Raw genomic sequence first — 14,803 nt, forward strand, 5'->3', positions numbered from 1 at the left:
AACAGCCCACATGCAAAGGACTAGAGGGCACTGGATAGAAGGGGAGGAGTGGACTTTTGGAACTAAACAGAACAGTCTCTCCTATGTGATATCTGTGTTCCCAGAAGATGCAGTAAAGCCATTTGAAAACTGCCTGGCTTTGTACTGAAAGGCAGTGAAAATGTAGGCTGGAGAACTGGAAGCAATCTGGATTCCTTACCTGCAAAGGGCCTGGAACTGTATTCAGAATTGTGATTTGGGGTGCTCTGTTCTCCGTTCCCTTGAAGATCAAACACTTGCCGTGACTTGGAGGTCTCTCCCCTGACTATGTGGCAAACTGAACGCTCACCATCTACCAGGATGTGTACCGAAGGCCCCACTGGAAACCTAGTGCAGGATCCCACAAAGCCGTGAATGTGAGACGTAAGAGGAGTCAGTTTGCCTTTTTCTTTTGAGTCAGGGTCTTAAGGAGCCCAGGCCAGCCTCATACTCAGCAGGTAGCTGAGGATGACCCCGAGTTCCTCGTATTCCTGACTTTACTTCCCAAGTGCTGGAATTACAGGCATGTGTCTGCCACATTTATAAGTGGACAAGTTTATTTTCTATTCTGATCAAAGCAATGGGAGCACACCTTTAACCCCAGCATTTAGTAGTCAGGAACAGGTGAATCTCTGTGAGTTCAAGGCAACCCCCCTGATCTACACAATGAGTTCCAGGACAACCAAGACTATGTAAAGAGACCCTGTCTCAAACCAAACCAAACCAAACCAAACCAAACCAAACCAAACCAAACCAACCAGCCCCCCAAAACAGTGGAATAAAACACCTAGCTAGAGGACTGATAGTAACACCTTTTGGGAAGAGATTGATTGGAAGGCAGACAGGCCTAAGAAGGGCCTCCTGATCCAGCTGACTCTATAAGCCTCCTGCTATAGGTGCTGCTATAGGTGCTATAGGGCTGGGTAGGTTTGGATCTTATTACCTGAAGGTTGCAAAGATGTAGCAAGATCATTCTTGCAAAGTTGTGCAGGGTGAGAAGGAGAATCAGATGCAGGTATACCTTCTGTGAAGGGCAGGTCTGAGGCTAGGCCTTGATGGGTCCCAGGATGTCAGAACAGCTATGGAGGCCCACACTGCCAGCCCTTTCCCCATCTGAAGTGTGCCTCTGAAGTCAGGTCTACTACCTAGAAGGCAGATTGGTGAAGTGTGTGAGGGGCACAGTGAGAGACGAAGGGTGGGATGGGAGGAAGGTACGGAATCAAGAGGCATCAGGCATGGGGAAGTCCCTCAGAGCTGTTGCGAAGACCATGACTTGCTTTCTTTCCCTCTCCTCCTAGAGTTCATAAAATAGGAGTCTGTTGAGACAGAGCTGTTCTAATGTATTCTATTGTGTTAACAGTGTTCTCTTAGATTGTTACTTGTCCTGAAAAACTATTTTACAAGCAGTTTTAAAAAAAACTTTATTATTATTATTAGCTGGTGTGTGTGTACATCCCATAGTTTGTGTGTGAGTCAAAGACAACTCTGTAGAATCAGCTTCCCTTTGGAGTCAATCCAGCGTCTCGAGGGCTGTAGGCCTGCAGGTGAGGCACAGGCTAATCAGCAAGGGAGGCTAACAGAGAACAGGAAGCCCCACCATGAGGCTGTCTTCTGGTAAGGAAACACAGACAAAACGTGGTTTGGAATATTTTTTTAACTACATGTGCATACAGAAAATATTCAAAGAAAAATGCAACCACAAAAACTGACATAGAAGTCATTTCCAACAACCATAAAAACACTTCTTGCTCTGCTCTTTAGAAAATTATTTTTATTGTTTTGTAAATGTCTCATTTTGGGCCAACTGAGGGATGTGGTGCTCGCAGGAAGTAGGGATGAGACGGGTGGAAGGAGGGGGAGGCCTGGCTTAGCCTGTGCAACCCCCTCTGGCAGCCTCCCCAACACCTACTGAGGCTGAACCCCTCTCCCATCCTCAGAGACAACAAAGAACCAGGTTAGGACAGCAAGATAACAAGATTCTGGACACACGCCAGTAGACATGGTGCCCCCCCCCAGCCCCTAAATAAAGGGCCAGCAGTGACAGTGTTGAAAGGTTTGTATGCCAGTCCCTAGCATAGCCAAGAGACATACTAGTTTTCTCCATGTTTGGTTCCTCTAGGCTGGAAGGCTCAACTGCTGCACGTGACAGTCATAGTGTAAGGGCCATGCTGAGCATGTTGCTGGGAAGGTTTAGCAGTCCCCCTGGGTACCCTAGGCAGGTCTCACCCAGGCACAGTCCCTAATCCTATGTACACCTTGGGGTACGCCTCTCAGCTCCACATACAAATACCCAAAGCCTTATTGCCTCTGAGCCTCTGGCAGCCCAGCTTTTCCCCTCATGCCCACTGTGTCCCGGTTGGCTTTGCCAAGGGGACAAAGCCTCCTATCCTGTTTCTTCCTGAGAGACCTTCAGGCTGCTTTCTGTGAGTCAGTCGCTCACACATCCAGACACGGGTTATTAGGGCAAGCTAGTCCTGCCCTACTTTTTCACACCATCACCTTGGAATCCAGAGGGACTCCCAGAGGAGCCCACTGTTTTCCAAAGATCCCCTGTGCCTGCCAGATAAATGTGCTTGAGGAGCTGCCCCTAAGGGCAGAGGACATCAAGGAGCCGTACAGGAACCAAAGGCCATTGCTTTGATGGATGTGCTGGAATCTGTCATGGGGTCCATTGTAGTAGGCAGAAGCCAAATATGGGCCTTCCCAACCCTCCTTGCCAGGCCATATTTGCAGAAGAGAATTCCCACAAGCCCCATGCAGGAAGCCAAACAAGGTGCTGAAAACTTTCAGCCTACGAGAAGGCAGGAGGGCCCCAGTGGCCTATTCCTGGCTGTGCTCAGGAAAAGAGACAAGGCCTGTACCCCAAGTCCTCTCCACATTTGTCAGCCCTTTGCCCTCTTGAAGGTCAGGGTAGAACATCAGTACTCATACCTACATGTCCAGGGCTACCCTGTCCCTTGGCTTGGAAGGCACAGGGCAGTTCAGGCCCAGGCCCAGGCCCAGGCCCAAGCAGTTTGCATGGGTTTATAGGGACTACTTTGAGGCATGTGAAGGTCTGGTTAGGGCAGGGGAAACTGGTTCTTTGGTATTAAAGCAACAAAAAGCTATGACAGAAGAGCCTCATCTCCTAAGCAAAGATTGAAGGAGGCAAGTCCTACCCTTCTCAGTATCTCTAAGGAATCCAAGTCCAGGGCCTAGCCTATCAAGCATGGCTACGTCATATTCTGAGGCCCTAATACTTGTCCTGCTTACAACCACCACTCAGAGTATCTGTGAATGGGCTAGCAAGGGGAAGGCCTACATTGCCTACACAATAAACCATGCTGCTCTGCCTTGGTCCTGTGGTGCCCCCGCCACCACTAAATGCAGGTCTCAGACAGTGGCTGCCTCCTTGGAACCCTGAGGACACCTGGCCCTCTACACTGAATAAAGCAAATGGATTCTTTCTCTCTAAAATCGCATCACTTAAAGAGCCTGTAGAGTTTAATTTTTTTTCCTGGAAGAGACAGAATTTCACCCTGCATTCCGAAAACATTTGTTGAGCCCTACTAGCCAAGTCCTGCTTCCTTTGAGTGGTCAATGGCTGGGGAAGCCCAACCCTTTCTGGCTCACTGTCCAGGCCTTAGTCCCAATCCCTCTGATAAGACTGTGGGGGGCAGTGTCTCTTAAGTCTCTTCTGGGATGCACACATAGGTGCAGTATCAGACAGGGTAGGTTCTGACCACCAGGTCAAACCAAATCTCCCATGAAGTCCATTCACGGCCACGCCTTCCCCTCCAACAAAACAGAAAGTAGGAAACAAGGCTGCCTTTTTAATTGCAATCAAATATGCTGTCTGAAGTCAGCCAGGGCCCCTGAGCCCGGCCAGGGGACCACCGTGCCACCTCGGTGTGAGGATGGGAACTGGGATAAGGGTGGCTTCTTGCCCTCCTCACCACCTGTACCTGAGGAGCCCAGAGTGCTGTTTCCACTGTGGTCAGCTCAGCCTCTGGCTGCCTGCAGGAGGTGGGAGGCAGAGGGGAGGAAGATGAGCCAGAGGCAGGGACCCCGTTGCACACGCATGCAGACTTTCTCAGTGTTTGATTTTGTTTGTTCTCCTCCTTTGCTAAAATGATCATATAGTTGTGTGAAGCTGCTGCCAAGCCAGGGATGGGTGGGACAGCACTACTGGACTGCAGCCCTCTGCTCCTCAGGTGCCTGGGTCCATCCTACTTCTGTATTTGGAACAGGAAGAGCCGCAGGTTAATGTTCTTGGCGGCCAGCAGCTTGTTGCACTCCACAGAGTCGATGATGGGCAGCGGCACATAGTCTGTCTCATTGCTCTCATTGGTGAAGACAAAGTGGTAGATAACAGGACTGATCCTCACATCATCGTATGGGCCCTTGAGCAGAAGAAAAGAGCACTCCAGGGGTGCTGTGACTTTGCTCTTGAGGAGTAGCTGGAAGGAAAGTGTGCGCTTGCACGACAGGTTGGGGTTGCGCTCCGAGTCATTCACACGAGCCTTCAGGACCCATGTCTGGTTCAGTACTGTGAACCGTGGTGTTTCATAGTACAGGCGTGTGATGAAGTCATCAGTGCGATAAGGCCGGAACTGAACCTCTGTGGAGACAGACAGGGCCAGACAGCCAACTGTTAGTGTTGGGGAAGGCCAGTGGGTGGCGCCTTCCCCAACAGGCCAAGGACAGGCTCAGCCAGGGAGGAAGGCAACTTACCCAGACAGCGTGCTCTACTTGCCACAAGGTAAGTCAAACGCAATTATGGCAAATGGAAGTGCACAAGCTTTGGGGGACAACTACAAACAGAATTAACACCAATTAGCTGGAGAGTCCTGAAGCTGTGGGACATTAGGCCATGTGGCCCAGGTGTGGCCAACCCACAGAGCCACCCTCCTTACCCTCAGCCCCATGTCCCCGGAGGGGTGGGTAAGCAGACACACAGACAGGATACAGTTCTGAGAACAAGTGCACTTTATTGGTTCTGATACAAAGCTGCCAGAAAAGCCAGCAGGTGGGCATATGGTATCTGGTCCTGCCCAAGGGGAGTGCAAAGTCCTCAATGTTGCACACTGTGGTGTGGATTCTGCCCGGCTGCTTGTGGGGCTGTCGCTCAGCAGGCAGTCCTGCCTTTGCAGTCCTGTGGCTGGCACGTCCTGCTGTGGATGTGTGGGCTCTTAGGCTGCCAGTCCTTCCTTCATGGACAGGGCTTCCCACCCAGCCTCTGCTGTAGCCACATGGCCTGGCCTACCCAGACCCCACAGGCCATGAGATCTCAGCCAAGGCTACTCTTAACCAAGAGCCATAGTTTTCTGCTGATGCAGGCCCCTGGGCCCTTTGCATCTCAGGCCTGTTTGGGCTAGTCTAGGCAGCATGGCATGACTGGCTGTCCAAGACTGCCCTGGGTGCTCTGAGCTGGCCACCTGCCGCAGGCTGAGCAGTAGAGGGAATGGAGTTTCCCTGAGTGGCCCCAGTATCAGCAGGTGCTTCTTGTTCTCTGGCCCAAGTTGTGGCCTGGCTCTTGCTCCCCGACATGTTCAAAGCTGGTGACAGATGCCCGGGAGCCATGAGATCCAGTGAGCATAGGCCCAGTCCAGCTTACTCATTTGTGGGCATCCACTCCCAGTTCTACAGTTTGAGCTCAGACCCTCAGCTTGTTCTGGAACCCTGTCTCCAAACAGCTTCTTGCCAGCCTCGGGAGGCTCTGTGGCCTTCAGTGAACATCTGTAGACAGGACCTGACTTGATGGAATGCTCTTCTTGCTCCGTGCTCCAAAGGTAAGATCCCAAACACCCCGACTGCCCAAAACATACCCAATTCTCTAATTAGACCCAACCACCCCAAATATGTGGAGCCCCATACAGCAAGGGGGGGAATCATCTTCTAGGGTGGTGGGCAGAAGGGTGGGGGAATGGGACAGGTGGGAAGGACCTCTGTAGGAGCCATGCAGGTACATCCCTCCTTCTGCAAAATCTCCAACCTATCTTCTTCCCCAAGGTAGCTTCCTGCCCATCGGCGCAGCCTGTGCCTACTGTCCAGAGCTTACTGCCTCCCTGCTCTTGGCTGCCAGCCCTTTAGTCCCAAACAGCATCTGTGTGGCATGCAGAGAAATGTGGGGGGCCTCACCTGTGTAGCCGATCTTCTCAAAGCTGAGAAGGCTGAAGATGCTGTTGTAGAGCTGCATCTCCTTGCGGTGGCTCTGGTCCATCTCGTCGAGGATCTCCATCAGCTCATTGCCTGTCTTGGTTGGATGAGCACATGCAGCTTCGTGCACGGTCAGCTCATGGAAAGGGCCATGCCATGGGCAGCCAATACGCTTGTACTTGCACTGTGTCACCCTAGTAGGAGGTAAGAATAGTGGTCAGCTCTGTAGTGGAACAAATGGTCACGCCCAGTAGTCTTTTCAGAGACTCCTTCTGCCCAATTACAAAGCGTTCCCTGTAGGATACACTGAATTGTGAGGTCAGTCACTTAGAACACATGTAGGCATGCACATGAGAGGCTGAGGAGAGAGAAGCACTACAGCTGTTAGTCTATATGCCTCCTGGGCCCAGTACTCATGGCACTCTGCCTGGGGGTTAGTTGGTTTCTGACCATAGTACTGGACTTCACACAGCCTCATTCTAGGAAAGCTCTTGGTGGCAGGACCTTGCCAGGCAAGTGGTTGTTTCTGTATGTTGGGACTGGGCTGACAAACAGTCTCACTCAAGCTTTCTAGAACCTTTGAACTGATCCTGGTGTAGTGGACCTTCTAAGGGCCTACCCAATAGCCACAGAGAATCCTACAGGGCTAGCTAGCATCATATCCAGAAAGTAACTAGTGTAGACCCTTCCGTAGAAAGGTATGCTCTTACCACCTGGGGCCTATATGGTTATCACTGGGCTGCATATGTGGTCTCCAGGGCCCAGACAATGAGGGCTGACCAGATCCCAAGGCCACACCTTTACCATGGTTACCTGTCCTGGCATTCCTCTTTCTGGTGCCTCTCTAGGAGGGAGCGAGGGAACTGACGCAGACAGAAGCCACACTCTGAAGGCAGCTCGCTCACAGCTTTCTCCACAGCCAGGTTCCGGCAGCAGAGGCTCTTACTGATCTCACAACGACAGTTGGGACATGTGGCCTGCTCCTCCTTCAGCCGGGCATCTGCTAGTAGGTGGATAAAACAGCCAGCGCACATCAAGTGACCGTTAGTACACTGCGAAGAAGGAAAGGGAGGTGAAGTTCACAGACCTGTGGGATGCCTGCACGTACACGTGCCCTCCCACACTTGATGGCTCCAGCCAGACCAGCTGTCCGGAGGGATGCTAGGTGAGGAGTACCTGCTGGTCCCCAAGCCTTGCTGGTATCTAGCATATACTGAGAGCTGCTTGGGATGTCATGCTAGCTCTGGTTTTGTGAAGAGCAGTGTCTTATCAGGTCACAGAGGTCCTGGCTACATCTAAAACAGACCTGGCTGGCAATTAACCTGACCACATCTGCGCTTGGAACCTGGATTTTCCACTTAATCTATCAGAGAAGACTAGCTTTTGGCTTGACATGATAGGGGAACCCAGCCAGCAGCTGTTTATGGGGTCATGGTTACTGCTGAAGTAGGCGGTTTTTCCCTAGGCTTTCAAAAGTCTATTCATGTGGAGACTAGAAGTGGCTCCAGCTGAGATCAGCCCTGGTCCCTCCATCTAGCCCTTGCCAATAAACACAGGTAAGAACCAGCAGCTGCAATCAGAGAAGGCAACTACTTACTGGGGTTGCTCCAGCACCAATGGTACAGAGCCGTTGGCAGGGAGGAAGCTCTGCTGGCTCAGGCAGGCCTTGGTACTGAACTGGGCTGATATAAATGAGATCACCAGGAGCAGGTCTGCTAGCCTGATCCTTGCTCACACACAGACTTAGAATTACTCTTATCCTGGGTCTCTTACTGACTCAATATACACTGAGTACCATTTGGTGCCACAGATACAGCAGGATGGGCTGAGAATGCTATACCAGGGTGAGCTCCCACACTGTGAGGGACTCTGTTAAAGGAGAGACCAATATATCAGGCCTATCATACTGAGGATAATCTGTACAGTGTGCATTAGGGAAAGAGCCATGCCAGGAGGCTACATCTGCATCACTGCCTTGCTTAATAAACCTTAGCTACCAGCTTATTGCTTCAGCAGGTTCCCTGAGTCCTTGGTGAATGATGGAATCTACATGCTGAAGGCTGACAGTGACAGAAGCCTGATGAGGAGTCCATGCCCATGGAGACATCATATGATTATCTACAACCAAACCTATGTTTGGTTGAAGAATTAAAAACCAATCTACTGAGTCCATCCCTAGAAGTCAATGGGCAGGGTTGGAGCTGGGTGTAGATGTGACAGGTGCTGATCAGATCTTTTCTTGATCCCCATCTGCCTGAGGATTTCCCAGGACAGTGACTATTATTCCTCTAGAAAGCAAGAGGGAATACAACACAAAATTAAATCTTCATGTGTCTTAGAGAGACACTCTCAGGATGTCCCCATAGAAGTGTGACACAGCATCCTTCAAGAACTCTATCCAGAACTGGGAGTGATAGAATCTCAGAACACAGGAGGCAGAGGCAGAAGCAGAGGCAGGACTGTTTGAGGCCAGTTTGGAATATGAAGTGATTTCTGGGCCAGCCTAGGCTACATGGTGGGACCCGTCTTAAGGAAAAACAAAGGAAGTTCACTCAGCAAGTTATCAGCACTAAGATTCTCAGGACCCTGTAGCCCCACTACTCTCAAGGGCTTTAGTCCCTTTCTGGTAACAAGCTACCTGAGGCTCAGGGCTCAGGTCTGTAGTCACTTTCAGGATTTACTAGCCTGAGTAGAGGTGACAGTATTTTTCTTCAATGTAGCCTGATCCTCTCAAGGTTTCTAAGTCAGGCTGAGGATACCTGTTCCTAACCTCAGCCCAGGCAGACTTGGAAAGGAGTCCTGGGCCCTCCTAATGGGATCTGAGAGTGCCGATCCTATCACTAATTCTCAGTACCACTCCTGCTCCCACCCTGAAAGCCACCTAAGCCTGTGCTGGGTCTGGCCATAGAGCCCATTCTCATGGGAACTGCAGACTCAAATCAATTCCACACCATATGGAAATGGTGCCAACCCTGCTTTCTTCTAGGTCCTTGTGGGCCTCTGCGGGAGTCTGCAAGGTCTGGAAAAATGGGATGTTGGAGCCCTGACAGTTTAGCTCTGAGTGGCAGAACCAGCCCCAAGATGTTCTGTAGTGTACTGGCCTATCTAAGGACCAAGACACACCCACTTGGAGCCACTTAGCAGCCATTCAGGATACAGTCTTTAGGTAAGCTCTATGTAAACAATGCACTTAACCTGGAACCCTCTCATAACTTCCTGAGCAAAGACCTAACTTCAAATATCAGTCCAGGACAGCCATAGTTAGCCTTAGCTGGACAGACTGTGCCTATCCCCTGACTTATATAGCCCACTGTCTATTCCGAAGCTTGGCCACAGATGGTTCCACAGTGCCTACTACAGTGCCTAGGCATCTCCAGAAACTGCTCCTGCAATGGCCAGGCAGGGTACCATCCCACCATCAACCAGGTGAATTCTAGACTTCTATCCAAGATGACACTGCAGGTCTTTCCAGGCCCTCTTATCACAGATACTGACTTGGAGCTCACAGGGTTGAGATCATCCCTCAGCCATAGATCTTGGACTTATCATCTTCTCTCTGCAGGTCTCAGTTTCTTCCCGGGCACAGGATACCACAGGAGAGGCAATGTGCTGTAGCAAAGCTTGACACTCAGATTGCAGCAGCCTCAGTACAAATAGCACCCCTGCAGTTTCCCATGTCAAAGCTTCTAGGACTCCATCCCCGGGGGCTGAGGTCCCAGGCTCCTCTAATGGTCCAGAAATAGTCATTGCTCTTGTACCCCACAGGCTAGGATCTAGTCCTTCCATCTTCCAACCTGCAGGCAGCTCATGTACTTAGTCTATACATGCCCAGGGCAAGAGTGTTTTGTTTGAACTGGATTCTCATTTGGATGAAAGGAGCTAGATTGAATAGCTATGGTTAAGATGAAGCCCTGCCCGAGCCATAAACAGGTCTTAGAAATGGGTCCTCTCAACTTATAGTTGATTGCAAGTTTCCTGTGGTCAGAATCTTTCAAGCCTTGAACACATGGTCCTTGTAAACACTGGGAGCCCAAAATAGAGTATTGATGGTACCCAGACCCATATGAACAGCCCACCCTCCTGCTCAGGACATCACAGACTCACAGACTCTTGACAGAAGCCACTGGTACTCAAATGCATTAATACCAAGGTGCTGCTCAGCCATCTGGAGGCTGTTTTTCTCTAGTTTCCCATGGTGTCTTGGATGCAGTTGAGGCTCCAACAGGCCTAGTGGCACCTTGAGAGTTAACCCAACTTCTTGAACCTCCATAGTTAAGCATGGACCCTAAGCAGAACTGGCTCCTTGTCCATGGGTACACAACCAATATGGGGGAAGCAAGGACAAGAACCTTCCCGCTCAGGCTGGATCTCAAGTTCTAGGTTGGCCATATCCAGGATTTAGATGGGGCCCAGCTATCCCCTAGAATGGGGCTTTTACTCAGAAACGAACACTGCTTAGAGTTAAAAAGAAACTCAAAATAACAAACTACCAACACGCATGCACACACACAGCAAAAACCAAAACAAAATCCTAGACTCCAGGAAGCCTACAGTCCTTTGGACACCTAAGCAGTCCTGCTTCAAGGAAATGAGGGGCTTTAATAGCTGGCTCAGCAGTTAATAACACCTGCTGTAGCTCACAGTCATCCATAACTCCTGCTTCAGGGGATCTGAAGCCTTGTTCTGACGTCTGAAGGTGCCAGGCACATACATGGTGGACATACATACAAGTGGCCAAAACACTCACATACATAAAAATAAATGAGGAGGAGGAAGAAGAGGAAGGAAAAGGAGGAAGAGAGGAGGGGAGGAAGAGGAAGAAGAAGGCAGCAGCAGTACCAGGGGATCCCAGGCCCTGGATAACTAACTCAGAAGGGGTCCTGGCAGAGATGGAACAAGTGTTTTCTGGGCTTTCTGTCAGCCAGATACCCAGTCTCTGACATTCAGAGGCAAAGACAAAAGCAGAACATACCAACCATCCTCTGGGGCAGGCTGTTTTTCTCTAGTTTCCCATGGTGTCTTGGATGCAGTCAAGGCTCCAACAGGCCTAGTGGCACCTTGAGAGTTAACCCAACTTCTTGAACCTCCATAGTTAAGCATGGACCCTAAGCAGAACTGGCTCCTTGGGAAAGGATGGGAATCCTTGTTAAAGGGAGAATAGAAGGCCCCAAAATGGGGTTTTGTTACAGTCAGGCCCAATAGGGAGCACAGAGGCAGGTAGACATGTGGAGAGGGCAGCTCAGAAGGGAAACATGGAGGAGCAACAGTGGAACAGTGACACAGGGCCCTGGTCACAGAAATCATGAGCCCACCCTAGCTATATAGCTGGATCACCATATTCTGTGACAGAAGCCCACTTAACTGATCCCTGACCTCAAAGGCTTGTGAAGGCTGGAAGAAAGGAGCAGTATCTTTGCCAGATGCTGAGGGACTGAGCCTGGTTGACACCCAAGGAAAGGGTCAAGGCTGAGTCTATCTTACAAAGGTCCATATTGGGTGGTATGTGAAGGATTGTGGCAGGAAAGCTACGGGAAGTAGGTCAGGGCTCAGGCTGCAACATCTCAGGCTGGGACTCCCCCAGAGAAGGCACTTCCATCTGCAATTACTGACTGGTTGCATTGTCCCTGGCTTCATGAATACATCCAGCACAGGGAGCCTGCACAAACTGCCTGTCCATCTGCCCAGTCTGGACTAGCTAGAAGTTCTTGTGTCGGTTTGCCTCTGGCCTTCATGCCACCTACCAGGCACTTGTCACAGTGGTTGCCTGACTTTGGAAGGGTCCTCCCCAGACTCAGGAAGGTGGCTACATACCTTGCTGGGCCAGTTGCCCAGGTATACCTAACACCCACACAGAGAACATCAAAGCATGCATCTGTTGTAGCAGTTGACACAGGCCCTAGGGATAAGAACTACTTGGTTGACAGCCTTGGTCAGGCAACCTGAATAAATTTCCTAGTCTGTGATATGTCAGTATATGAGTACAGCCCATGGGAATTGGCCCTGCAGGTCCAAAGACTATCTCAGGCCCAGGTGGATGAGCCCACATATAAAGGCTAAATCTCTTCTTGTCTGCTTCTAAGAGCTTCCCTGGCAGCACAGGTGGTATACGGATAACACTCTCAAGTTACCACGCACGCAGCCAACTTCAGCAGCCTGTACTTCCCCCCAAAGTCCAGTGTCAGACATAGCATGGTTACCCACTTCTTTTCACCCTACCAGAGCCAAGAGTCAGCCCCCAGAATGCACAGCATGGCTGGGGCCACCTGGAGCTAAGTGTTCTGCTGAGGAGACAAGTGTTGCCAGCAACAGCTGAAGGTGGAAACTAAAGAGACCGCCCATCAACATGGGTCAGACAGAAAGGCTAGCACAAGACACAAGAGTTGAGCTCAGGCAGAGGTGGTGACCCACAGTAGATCCTGACCAGGGATATTCCCATGTTGTCTGTGCTCAGATCCTGAGAAGACTAGGAAAGAAGCCTGGGGGGGGGGCCTTACCCTTGTAAGACAGCAACAGGGCCCTCCAGGGCTGCCCCACACGTGCTAGGAGGCTGCCACGAAGCGTTTCTGGCAGCTTTCCTAGATACTAGGACATTCCCTTCCTTACTCTTCTCGCTGCACTCCCATTTTACATGCTATCTGTGGGCAGTCAAGATTCTTGCATTTGCCCAAGACTCTTCCAAAATGACATATTCTAGAGGAGTCTCCCAGTCTTCACAACAGGGAAACATCTTTGCTCTAGGTATCTACCCAGGCAGAAGGGAGCTGGGAAGGAGGCTGGCAGCAGAGCTTGGAGATCAATGTCAATGCCCATAGCTCATCTGGATCACCAAGTGTGCTCTTGGAGAACTTGGCTACCTTCTTCCCGGAACAGTACCTGGGAAGGCACTCCCTCCACTCACTTCACCTTAGTACCTCTCCTCAGCTGCCTGACTTCAGACACCCAAGCCAGAGCAACAACTAACACAGTGTGTAGACTGGTTTGAACCAGCTAGTCTCATTAGCCACTCTGGGTAGAAGCAGAACTGTGGCTCTCTGTGTAGACCAGGAGCCAATGTCATGCGGCCTACTATCATGCCAGGACCAACTAGGAAACCCCTGAATTCCTTGGGACCCCCTTCCATTAGTCTGTCTTGCTGGATTCTCACTAAATCCTAGGAAAGCAAGAGCTCCCCCACTAAGAAGGGCCAAGGAGCCAAGACAAGAAAAAGGTTAGTTGTGAGCAAGTTCCGATGGTCTCTAAAATGACAGGTAAATACTGTTTCTAGAATCAGCAGCTGTGGGAAATGCCCCTCCAGTTGGCCCAGCCTAGGAGGGTGGGTGTCCCATCCAGGTTACCAGGACCACCCCACACCTCCCAAAAACCTCAAGCCAAGGCAGGAAGAACATGCGGATCCAAAGGATAGGGAAACGGCTACACAGACTAGACCTCTACTGGCCCTCAGCCAGGTCCTCTGTTTAAAGAAAAGCAGGGAAACAGGCCCCACCAGCCACTTTTAGCTCCTGTGAGTACAAAGAAAGCTGACAGAGACTCTGCTTTGCTTTTCAAAGAGGCTGGGAACTGAGGCAGAAAGACCAGGGGAAGGTGGACAGACATTGAGCCAGAGGTCTACTCTCTTTTACTTGGAAGAGGATATGTTAGACCCACACAGACCAGGACTCGGAGTCCTGTTGGCACACTGGGTCTTGAGATGGGAAGGTAGGCCAAAGTTCCTATGTACTGGCAACCTTGAAGTCAGCTTGGCATGGGTGAGGTGGGCCTGAGTAGAAAAACTGACCAGGCTGGGGCAGAAGAAAAGTACCCAAACAGTAAAGTTTGTTACAGGTTGCTTCCTCCAGATCAGGACTGGGAGAGGATGAGAGGCCCTCCTACCTTCCAGTTCTTTAGAAGAAAACAAGACTCCACAGGGCACAAAAGAAAATATATAGTTAGTTGTTCAGACACGGTCCTTCCATGGACACTTTTGGGGGTGTGGCTGCCAGAATCTCCAGTAAAGAAGTTTCTTCACCCAGGGGTCTAGAAGTGAGGGACAGTGTTGATGAGCAGTAGAAAAGGGCAGGTACCTGTTCACAGATCTCTACATGGCCAACTGAAAAAGATCTGGAATCTATCAAGGGGGGCACCCTGGAGGAACCAGAGGGTGAAGACAAGAAACCTAAGGAGAAGAATGGAAATTCAGACTGGTAAGTAAAGGGTACCATCGAACACAGGGAAAAGAGATTCAGAGCAAGGAAAGATAAGGAGGCTCGAGACAAGAGCAGAGTTTCGTAGGCCTGGAAGGTTGGATGTTTGGATAGAAAGGGTTCCCGGCCACCGGCCACCGGCCCCAGGCCTCCAGGCAACGCGGCGCCGGGCCCGGCCGGCGGCCCTACCTGGTACACGGAAGCCTTGGGCAGGTCCAGGCACACGGTGCAGCACAGCACCGAGTAGAGACGCTCCTCCAGCTTTCCGCTGCCCGCTGCCACCGCCGCCGCCGCCGCCTCGGCTGCCTCGGCCGCCCGCAGCCGCTTCTTGGGCGGCGCGTCGGGGTCGCCGGCCGCCTCTTGCAGCTGCCGAGCGCCGGCCAGGCCCGCCTCGTCCGGGATCCCGGGCCCCGCCGCCTCGCCCAGAGCCGCCGCAGCCGGCCCCGCGGCAGCCCCAGGCCCTGCCC

The 14,803-nt window shown here is 51.3% G+C and overlaps 1 protein-coding gene across 1 annotated transcript in view; it reads right to left on the bottom strand.

Annotated features, from left to right (window-relative positions):
• Positions 1-1,769: 1,769 nt before the first annotated feature.
• The window catches only part of Cyhr1 (cysteine and histidine rich 1), a 16,291-nt gene continuing 3,257 nt past the window's right edge, over positions 1,770-14,803 (bottom strand). The window contains exons 3-5 of the mRNA XM_028778808.1: positions 6,970-7,208; positions 6,139-6,350; positions 1,770-4,618 (exon numbers count right to left, since the gene is read on the bottom strand). Of these exons, the coding sequence (XP_028634641.1) occupies positions 4,227-4,618; positions 6,139-6,350; positions 6,970-7,208 (843 nt within the window). The 3' untranslated portion in view covers positions 1,770-4,226. The remainder of the gene's footprint in view (positions 4,619-6,138; positions 6,351-6,969; positions 7,209-14,803) is intronic.

This window comes from Grammomys surdaster, unplaced genomic scaffold (assembly GCF_004785775.1).
Source record: "Grammomys surdaster isolate TR1022 unplaced genomic scaffold, NIH_TR_1.0 342, whole genome shotgun sequence".
Lineage (NCBI taxonomy): Eukaryota > Metazoa > Chordata > Mammalia > Rodentia > Muridae > Grammomys > Grammomys surdaster.